Raw genomic sequence first — 11,111 nt, 5'->3', positions numbered from 1 at the left:
GACCCTGTCGGTAGCGACCACAATCCAATCTTAGCTTCATTAGATCCATGCGATAAATTATCATTATCTTAAATGAAAACTATATTTTAGTTCACTACGCATTATACCAAAGCGCAGCAAACATGTATTGTCACTAATACCGATCAAAGTATGAAATTACCATTGAAAGCAAAAAGCTCGAGATTTTAGGAAGTGGCATGTATGACCAAGGTCTTAAATGTATTAACAGGCCGCAATTCCACTTCACTGGGTAAGAATGGTAAAAATGTCGGCAAGTTCAACTGCATACGAACGGAAATAATGCATGAAAATTCCACATAAAGGCCTTGGGATATAATAACTTCCATTAAATTTTCCGTTAAGTATGACGAACGGTTATCTAACCAAATTATATGTTGCGAAGTAGGATGCGGATCAATTTTTCCATTAGAACACTAATTATAGACCAGGCATGTAATTTTGTCAATTATGTGGTTAGTTTTGAATGCAAGCTAAGGGGAGTCAGAATAAATTGTTGATGGATGTAATGCGACGAGTCTGTAAAATGACAAGAGATCGAAGTGCTAAGTTGTTTTATTTTAAGGAATATAATGGTCCCAGTGAGACTATACTAACCCTTTCCAAACAGCACCGTATCGCGATGTATTCATTTAATCTGTTATACTTTTGCTTTAACTTGCATTCTGATATAAGGAGACCACTAGCCAGTGCTAATCGCTTATTTGTATCATCGCTGTTCAGTCGATAACAGATAAAAGTCTAATTTAGCCTCTATGTAGAACTGTGTAATCGCTCGGTATTTATCAACGTCGATCTCTTTCAGCAACTTGCTCAAACTTTCGAACCTTGTTGCAAAGTCATACTTCTCTCTAATGTGTTTGTTGCATTTCAGTATCATGCGCTCCAAGTCGTCTGTTACTTGGCATTCTTCACATAGGTCGGAGGTGACCAATTTAAACAAAAAGTTCTTATTCCCACAAAGGCCGTGGAATGTGCGCAACCTGGTCATAATATTAATCTCCAGATCGTTCAGTTTAACTTGGTGAAACCAGGGTCTCGTCCTTACGGTATTTTGTATCAGAAAATGTTGTCTTTCTTTCCTCAACGCATCGAATTGATAATCTTCAGTCCACCTCTTCAGTGCTTTTCCCGAAATCGCGCTCTGGGCGTCCATACAAGTTAATTTCATTCCAGATATTTCTCCTAAATTGCTTCCTCTGTTCGCGAAATCGTCGGCTTTTTCGTTTCCACTATAATATCCACATGACTGGGTATCCATTGTACGATAAATGCTTTCTCTGTACATTTCTTGATCTCCTCTCTGATGAGGTATTGCTTTCAGGATCAGGATCGCAACCAATTCGGCATTTGATATCTGGAATCTGTCGTCCAGCCTTTCGCATGCCCGAATTATCCTTTGTAGATTAGGATTTTGGGAGTGTTTAGTCGAAAGGCGTGTTTTAACTCAATTATGGGAAGGGGTTTTTATGAGCGCGTTGTGTTTTGCCGTATTTTCTCCCCTCAATTGGCCATAATTGTGTTTTCTTGAAGACTGTTCGAATGACATTTCTAGTGAGAAAAGTGCAGCACTTTCTCTCCCGCGGGGATAAAAAAGAACTTTTGTCATTCGAACTGTCAGTTTATGCTGTGTTTTTGAAAATAGCATGGCGAATTGCTGTTTTCGTTTCGTGGAGAAATACAACAGGCACGCATGAAAACCATTGTGTCACCTCTGTTAAAAAAAAAAGAAATTCCAACTAGACCGAAATTGCGGCAAACAAATAACTATTACGAGACTAGGGCCAGTGTACAAATCAGTCAGTCAACCGAATTTCCATCAAAGATAATTTGAGGTCACATGAAGAACGAAATTTAAAAATAAAATCTTCATTGAAAGCTTCTGTCGTTACTGACAATTTAAAAACACTCGTACGCTGAGTTATACTTTAGCTTTTTATTACCCTTCTAGTGCTCGCAATTGAGAGTACTGTAACACATTTTTTTCGTTTTACGTAGTGTGCAACAGTGTGGTACAACGGTTGTAAAACATTGCTCTTATAGCCGACAGTACTGCCAAATTCATTTGAATTTTCTGTCCATTTTCGTTTTCATGAGTCAAGAGCAAGTTATAAGAAGTAGTAGAAGTGATCCATTATGAAAGATAATATCAACGAATTTGATTCGACAAGGAATATGATTGATTTTTCATGGTAATCGTTAAGTTATAGTTAATTCATTGAAAATGCTACGTCAAAATGATTATAAAAATAAAAAATTAGAATTAAGATTTTAGGTGAAATAAGTAAAAGGAAAATTTGTTCAATACTGTGGTATATTTAAAAATAAAAGAAAACTCTAGTGACTAAACTGTAGACATTTCAACCGACGAAAATGTTTTATTATTGAAACGTAATAGAAGTTTAAAATAAAGTAATTAAAATTAAAAAAAAAAATTAAAGAAAAAATTAAATAAAATTTACTAAAATTAATTTATGAAAACGCAAATAAACAAAAGAAAAATTATTTTGTTTTCCATTGTTATGTGTATAAAAAAATGATTTAAATAAATAAATTTTTGCTTTCTAGACAACAATGTAACAAAAATTAAAAAAATTTTATAGCAAAATTGTAAACGATTGAAAATGAAAAAAAAAGTAAATTCAATTACATGAGCGTTTTACCATTAGCTACGCCAATGATTTGATGCTATGCGAGACTATTTATATGTGCAGGTAAGGTTTCCTGGTAAGGTGAGGTTCCTGGTGAGATAGATTTCCAATCTGAGACCTGTCATTCTATAATGGTTCCCAATTGTGAAAATTGCTATCACTTAAATTATGACTGGAAAGCAAACAATGATCATCATAACTGTGGGCTGTTGGGAATCTCGTGTCGGAGTGATTCACAATGATGCACAAAATGACATATTTTGTATAAGGAAAATGTCACTTTACGATACGAGTAATTGTAAATGACGCTGGCTAGAGATTCCTCATTACCGAACTGTGTTCTCGTCCCACCCGGATAATACTGAATCTAGCCAACGTTCCCGTTTTTTTTTGCTATTGTGAGTTGAAAATATATAGCCTATTTGCTAGTCTCCATTCTAATTTTCAATGCAAAAAATTAATTCACGAATGGTAGGGCTTAGCAAACTTTTCACTGTATTATACTTTGTTTTGGTTATTAGGCTTTATTCTTCAATCTAACACGCAAAAAAGAGTTTAAAACACTTTCGGTCAACAACACGAAACTTTATCATTCACGATGCAACAGAAAAGCACTCAATTTTTTGTGAGCCAAATTCATTGCTACCACGACAGATTAAAAAAGGCCAGGCAGTAGCGGCTCATTTCTGAAATGTAAAATAAGGGACCTAATACACTGAATGAAAATGAACTCAATTCTAAATAATTTTATTCGCAAAAATCAAGCGCTCCTGCTAGGTTTACTTTTATCTGCAGTGCTGCTATGCCATTTCAAGATTATTTACTAGAAACTCTGGTCTAGAATCGAGTTATTTCACCAGAAAATATAGCGCAGAGAATAAAGTACTGAAAAAATTGTGGTGTCTCTACAGGCCAACCGATTCAAGTCAAGTCTTTACAGGCCAACCGAGGCTGCTATCGAAAGTGACGACAAAAACAGAGACAAGCTCTGGGTAATATGGTTCTTTATAAAGTAAAATGCATGATATAGTACATTACTGCTATAATTCTATATATACGAGACGTGTACGTATACGAGCGCTTGCGCGAGTATTAGTACGAGTCTCTTATATACAGCCTTATATCAGTGAGGTATTTTATCGCAGTAGGCAAATATCTAGTGATATAATGTTGCTTGCAAAACCTTTAGCACTCTTGGGTAAATTTATTTACTCTTATTCACTTCGTGTCACAATATATCACAATACACACACACCGTATGCGATAATAGTATTTTATATGACTAGGGATAAAAAGATGAAAAGTAGAGTTTTCGTGTGAATTTTGTTGATCCGAGGCGAAGCCGAGGTCAATAAACACACGAAAACGAGACTTTTCATCTTTTTATCCCGAGTTATGTAATGGATTTTACATGCTGAGGGCGTCGAAAGAAGTGCTTAAAACATGAAAAGTACGGTTTTCGACGCATGTAGCATGTAAAATAAATTTAAACGTACTCTAAAATATGATAATATCATGAACGACAATAATTTAAAGCTGCATTTGTTTAGTTGTCACCGCGCGTTCGTTTATCGGACGTTTGATGTTCTAAATTTATTTTCTTGACCTCAAGTTTTACAGTAAGATATGTCTGGAAAAGTGGCAAATGATGAGAATGAATCTTTGCTTGTGTCGGTAAACCTCACACAGGCAGCACCATTTCCATCATTTGTCCCATTTCATTTGCTTTTTCAGGCTGAATTTTCAGAATTTAAATTTTGGGTGGATCAGTGATGGAGAATTGATTTGAAAAAACTTCAACGTACTTTCATATGAGAATATCGTAAACGGGACCACTTTAAAGATGCGTTTGTATAGTCCTCGTCAATTTTCATTTTATATTTCCATGGCACTTACAGCTTAAATTATTCAATCTATTACTTGATTTGATAGTATTATTTTCGACATACAATCCTCTATTGGTATCGCCATTCAAAGAGTTTCCACCTCTCTTCGTCCTGGACATATTACCATTCAAAAATGTCGAATTTTCGACTTTAGCTGGCTGTAGCTACGTAGACAGGTTGTCGAGGGAAGCCATTTTAACACGAATTAGCTTAGAATCTGTACCTCTATCCGTTGCAATAACAATATGTATTCAAATTGACTCGTGGGTTCTGGGCGAAACGGCTGGGCGGCTGTAGAAACTCGTTAGGTACTCGAGTCCCTCACCCAGAACATGAATAAAAATCAAAGCTGGTGTATCGACTCTATTTGAATTTGGTTTAACCACTTCGTGGTGGTGATTTTACACAAAATTCGTTTAACAAATGAAAATCTAGATTTTTTAAAAATTTTAGTACTTTATTCTTGTTGGAAGCGCGTGCCTTGCAAAATGTAGAAAATATAAATCTAGATATTCATTTGTTTAACGAAATTCTTGTGGAAACAATTACAAACCCCAACAACTTCCAAATTGGACAGCATGCAAGACAGTTCTCGAGCTGCCTTAGAAATTGTCGAATTAAACTTTTCTCTCCCTGTAACGTTTATTTCGCCTTATAAAAAAACGTAAGCGGGCGCTCCTCATTATCTATTTTAGTCGAAGTTGTCAATAATGGATGACATGACGGAAATGACCTTCATCAATAAATTTTATACAATAAAAAGTACTGTTCTTACGGCTTGACATGACTTATAACATAACACATAATTGCTAGTTATGTAGGTAGTTTGAAATGCATACCATTTCCGTCAATAACGGGGTCGTCATTACAGGGGTGAATTTCTTTGTCACTCGTTACTGTAACGACAGTAGAGTTGTCAGGATGACTAAAATTAAAGTTTTCGATAAATTCACTTATAACGAATGTGAATTTCTATTCAGTGAACATTTGGCAAGTTTTAGTAAAATGTGGAAAATCTTAGGACCAATTGACCCTGTCGACAATTAATTACAACAAAACTGAATATGCACTGGGCGCAGTATGTAGTGTAGTGCATATAAAATGTACAAAAAAATCAGTTTCCAACAGAAGTAATCTGGATATTGTTTGGATTAGCCGTTAAAAAGTTTGCGAAATGCACAACACTGAATTGAATCAAACGCTTTGTCAAGTAACTGAAGTGTTTTATTTCCTACGCATGTGGACAAGGAAGGAAGAATCAAATTCATTCAAAATCGGACGGACATTATTTTTCTTGATATACTATTCGTTATTTCAAATACTACTCGTTACATGTTCCGTTCTGAGTCCAGACGCTAATGAAGCAATTTTTCTGGCTACAGTTGAAGTTTTTATTCTGGTCGTTACAATAAAGGTGAAGTGCCTTCTTTGGAATAAGGACGATATGTGCAGCTTCATTTTCGATCCAATTACAACGCATTCAATTCTTGACGTTGACACCACCGAGCTCGTCGATAAGGACATTACATTTTTTCTGAAATTTATACAATTCTATCTGGCAATAAACTGCAGTTCCGTCATTTCAATTGCAGTTGGAGCTCTTCCAATGATTACGAACGATCGAAAGTTGCCGCTTTTCATAAGCTATAAGTTGGACTTGGAAGGACTATACTCCGATTATGTTTATTGGACAGCGTACGTATTCGTTGTTTCGGAAGTATTCCTGGGTATCATCTTCACCCTCAGTAATATACTGATTTGGTATGCAATGTTCAACTATTCCTTGGAGTATCAAGTGATTGGTAGTCAGATGAAACAACTTGGGAAAAACAGATTGGGAAGAACCGATTTTCAACGTGATCTAATTCAAGTGATCAAAAACCATCGAAATTTATCTAAGTATTTCATGTCATACATGACAACACGTATAGCATTGCTCCTAGTAGAAGCTGCGCTGTACAACACTTGATTGAGTGAAGTTTAAACAAAAGTGTGGTGGCGTATTTGAGAAGCATTTTTTTGAGCACGGAAGCATAAAGTTAACCAGTCAGGAGCATTCGATTTGACGAGGGACCTAAATTCATAAGTAGACCTTTGATTTTGATGGTAAAGAGTTACTAATACAAAGTGAATACTTAAACGATTTCTTTTCTTTGCGGTGGTTTGGAAAATGCGCCATCCTGCGTTCATTTATTTAAACTTCATTTAACCTTAACCGTACATGCTTAAGTATAGTTTCCACTTAAAAAGAGCACTCCGTTTAGCCTCCGTTTACATGACAGTTGTAAAATAGAACAAAGGAACTGTCACGTAGACGGAGGCTAAACGGAGTGCTCTTTTTAAGTGGAAACTATACTTTACTTCTAAAGTTCTGCATACCTATCATAGGACAATTGCTCGGTTTCATTCATGCTTCTCTAAATTGTTTACGGTTCAAACTGCCACGAGTGGTGTAACTATTTGCGTTTCTGCGTACATTTTGGCAAACGTGAGTTTCATAACCAAATCTAAGAGTACGAGAGGCTTGTAGACCTCATAAACTTTTGAGTATACGTCAATGACGTACAGTCATCGAAATATCTTTAAACACCAAACAAGTGGTCACAAATTACTACGAAAAAATTAGAACTCCTTGCACTTTCCATTGCTGTGAAGTACAGCAGTAGCTGAGTGCGATCTGTGATTTAAATTAGCGAAACTAAATAAACTAAAAGATCTATTGTTCATCTCAACGATGAGATACTCGAAAGATTGTGAGCTCTCCGACGATTTTATTGATGCATGTGTAGTCAGTCGCCTTGATATTCCAATTCGTTACAGAGTTCGACTGAGAATGCACTACAAATTCCAGTTTTTGCGGTCATTTTGTTTTACGCCATATTCGAAATACTTGTCGTAATGTATCTTGCAAATAACATTCACGTAACCAGCGCTAAATTGTCTTATTACCTATTCGAATCCAACTGGATTGGGCAGTCAACCGCGTCATTAAAATGCATTCTGGTTCTGGGGGAAGTTGTGCGACGGCCTCAACAAATTGTGATTCTAAAAGTTGTTCCGGTGAATTTACATACTTTTTGTGTGGTGAGATTTTGGTATATTACGCTCAAGGCTGAATACTGTTGGGGACAGTACACACCCTTGAATTAAGGTAGGCTGACATTCATCCGTTTTCTTGTTGTTCTTATCGTTGATAGCGACACAATGACGGCAATATTGAGATAAAATGGGATGAGTGGTCAGCTTCAATTTTAAATGAATTTTCATTCAAAATGTCTTCACTTTTGCAGATCATGAAGGGGGCATACAATTTGTTCAATATTTTGCAAAATTTGAACTGAAATTTTAGAAATTGTTTCCTTGTTTGCGAATGATATTTTGTTTGAATTATTTTGCAAGAGCTTAAAATTTGTAAACTGGCTGTTAAGAATAACTTAATCGATCGCTTCTAGAAACTTAATTTTTTTTTGTGAAGTCCCAGCTTGTTGAAACAAAACGTAGATGAATTGCACGTTATCAGAATTATAAAATAAATTTGAGAATCTTTCGATTTTCGCAATTTGTGTTCCCTATCTTACGTGTCGACCTTGTGATAATTCCAGCCAGGGACTATTTTTGAGAAATTGGATTTCTCAAAATTCTCAAATTTCTTAAAAATTTCCCAAATTTTTTAAAGCTTAAAACATGGTTTAACAATGTAATTTTATGTCCAAACAGACAAAAAAGTAACCAGAGAACTCGTACAGTCGAAAAGAGTAAGAAGGAGTAATTAAAGTCTTCGATATTCAGTTTTCAAGTATTTATCAAAACTAGCTGTCTAAATCAGTTCCAAAAACGTTTAATATATTGTCTACATCGTTAGACACGTAACAAAGTTAATTTTCCTAAATTTTATTCAGAAGAATAAGAAAATAAATTTGTAAAATTTTGAGAAATTTAAAGAAATATTTCTCAAATTTCTCAAAGAATTCTCAAAATTCTCAAAAATAGTCCCTGATTCCAGCCGAAGGTGCAACCACTTCGAAAAGATCACACAAAAGTCCAACAATGCTTTGTAACCCTGGCTTGCAGCTGATGACGATAGAGTGGAAATTTGCACCCATCACTCAAACTTACGCTTCAATGGAACAAAATAATCGAAATATGGTTCGTATAGGCTCACCGATTTCCATACAACTTTCTTCTAACAAAAAAAAACGGAAGTGCTCTTCTCCGGAGAAAATTTGTGTCTAGTACTACGGCTCGTCAATCTAATGCATAAAAAATTACATGCAGAAGCCGTCGGATAGTTGTACACATCTCCACTTATAGTCTTGGCGCAAAAATTTACTATTATTAATCTGATGCATGGACGTAAGTCGTACACAAATGATGCTTCAATAAATATTTGATCGAACAGATAGACAATTGTTTGTGTTATGCCTTACCATTTTGTTGCAGCAATGATCTCATTATCTCAATTTTGCAGCTGAATAAACTGAACGAACGCTATAAAAGAACATTCCTTGAAATTTTGTTCCATTTATTGACGATATTAAATTGAAAAAAAAAGTTGTGCTCTGCAATAACAATTTCTACCTTCAGGTAAATGGTAATTTTACTTGGAAAATTCATTAAAATCTAGTTACTCGACTAATTACATAAATGGCTACCAACCAACGTCGAGATATGCGACAGAACCAAAACAGTAACGAAAAAGTTATCCAAAGTTCAGTGTCGTAGGCGGGTCACTTCTGTTCCTCAAACTTAGAAACGTTCCCTCTCCCTCTCTCTTTACACTCCACAATTCGGAGTAGCCATTAAGTTATTCACTCAATGCTGAATGATTAATCGATTCGAAATTAATACGATTTCAGGTATATCTGAAAAAACCGTAAAATGAAGTACATATTCATTGGTGTCGTTGTAGCTTTTTCGCTCCTTTTACTATTGGCTCGGTAAGCGCATCAAAGGTTAATTGTTTCCCCATGTCAAATCTTCATTTTCACCCAATTTTAGGGCAGACGTCGACGTAAAAGACCTCATTCCAGTACAAATTGTTCCTGGAACGAAACTGTACACAGGGATCTATTACACACTCTCAATGTGGGCATTTCCACAAGGTTGGATAACTTGGGTGGATAAATCACCGAATGTGTACAATATCGAGATCGAATTAAATCCAGAAAACCTACCACTGTATGCCGTGGGTAAATCATATGAGGTAGATAACCAATGGACCATTGGTCCGAGTGAGGAACCAAACCAATTCACGCTGAGAAGTCGAAGGAAAAATATTGGCTTGCTGACTTATTTGAGTGATCAAGTTGGAAGTGGCTATTATGCTGCGATACTGGACAGCCCGAAAGACAGAGTAAAAATGGCACCTGGTGGTGAGTGGCACAACGATGCGTTGTGGAAGCTTCACGAATCCGGAAAGTATCATAAAATCGAAAACGTCGGAATGAAGGGATACTTCCTTACCTGGACCTACACGATGTACAATAAGTACAATTATTTCATTCAATTAGCCAATTATGATGCTAAAGACGATGCGAAATTCTTGTTTACCCCGTCGGCAATCAAGCTGGTGGCACGTGTGTACGATTTCGAGTTCGAAGAGGAGCCGGATGATGTGTTCAACGACAACGGAAAGCGATCTGTGGCGTATAAGCTTCGTTTTGCAAACGACAGTCCGACTCAAATCACTAAAACTATCGAAGAAACAATCGAAACGAAGGACTCCGTTACGTTTTCATTCACGGAGTCGTTTTCGATGATGTATCAAACATCCATTGAGGCAAGTGTCTCAGTGTTTAAAGCAAGCGCGTCGATGAAATTCGAAGGTGGCATTTCGGCTACGCAGTCAAAGACGAAGGATACTACCAGAAAAATGTCTGTGAAAGACGAAATTAAAATTCCCAAATACACCGACATTGAGGTAAGCATTTACACTGTGCACGCGGAGAATGTGGTCATACCATTTAAAGCCAAAATGCTGGTGACTGGTACTGCGCAACGCATAGTCGCTGATAACCCGTCAGAAACACAGGATGGTGAAGTGCCTGGTGATGTCATTGAATCCTATATCAGAGCTAAAGGTGGCAAAAAGATGAACGTGATCAAACGAACTGGTAACAGCTTTGAAATTTCGATAACCGGCGAAATGACCGGAAACGTTGCGTTGAAAAGCACGGTAAGTACTAGAGAAGTGAAGAAAATTAAACCTCCTACTGTTTAATTTGGAAGAGATGAGCAACTGCAGCATTCGATAATTGTAAAAAGCAATAATGTAAACGGTTGTTGGTGGTACATTGAACAGAATTACATTTTACACAAAATTAAAATTGTCAGCGTGATAGTTATTTATGTCTGCAATATAATAATAATGGACAAGCCGATCTGTCACTCCATACCCTGACTATATAATTTTTTTACTGAGCTTATAACTGCACTCAATGTATAAAAAACGACTAAAATTAAAATCTTTTTAATTTTAAATGACAATGGAGAAAAACACCGGTATAGTCAGCAATAAGCATGTTCAAGGACTTCACTCTCACAGTCTCACATCGAA

At 36.2% G+C, this 11,111-nt stretch overlaps 2 protein-coding genes across 4 annotated transcripts; both read left to right on the top strand.

Moving 5' to 3' along the window:
• Positions 1 to 5,697: 5,697 nt before the first annotated feature.
• Positions 5,698 to 7,896, top strand: LOC119079380. The gene is made up of 4 exons (XM_037187260.1): positions 5,698 to 6,454; positions 6,944 to 7,043; positions 7,376 to 7,639; positions 7,846 to 7,896. The coding sequence occupies exons 1-4, from the start codon at positions 5,730 to 5,732 to the stop codon at positions 7,894 to 7,896; spliced, it is 1,140 nt and encodes a 379-aa protein (XP_037043155.1). The 5' UTR covers positions 5,698 to 5,729.
• A 1,166-nt stretch (positions 7,897 to 9,062) lies between these two features.
• LOC119079377 lies at positions 9,063 to 10,881 on the top strand. Of its 3 annotated transcripts, none has more exons than XM_037187257.1 (3): positions 9,063 to 9,146; positions 9,412 to 9,492; positions 9,554 to 10,881. In XM_037187257.1, the coding sequence occupies exons 2-3, from the start codon at positions 9,434 to 9,436 to the stop codon at positions 10,773 to 10,775; spliced, it is 1,281 nt and encodes a 426-aa protein (XP_037043152.1). In that variant the 5' UTR covers positions 9,063 to 9,146; positions 9,412 to 9,433; the 3' UTR covers positions 10,776 to 10,881. The 3 variants fall into 3 exon arrangements, with proteins under 3 accessions (XP_037043152.1, XP_037043149.1, XP_037043151.1); XM_037187254.1 differs by having other exon boundaries at positions 9,075 to 9,140; positions 9,408 to 9,492; XM_037187256.1 differs by having other exon boundaries at positions 9,083 to 9,139.
• The last annotated feature ends 230 nt before the right edge of the window (positions 10,882 to 11,111 follow it).

The sequence above is a fragment of the Bradysia coprophila genome, unplaced genomic scaffold, assembly GCF_014529535.1.
Source record: "Bradysia coprophila strain Holo2 unplaced genomic scaffold, BU_Bcop_v1 contig_324, whole genome shotgun sequence".
NCBI lineage: Eukaryota > Metazoa > Arthropoda > Insecta > Diptera > Sciaridae > Bradysia > Bradysia coprophila.
Note: the sequence above shows the minus strand (reverse complement) of the source record. Positions and strands in the feature narration are given on the sequence as shown.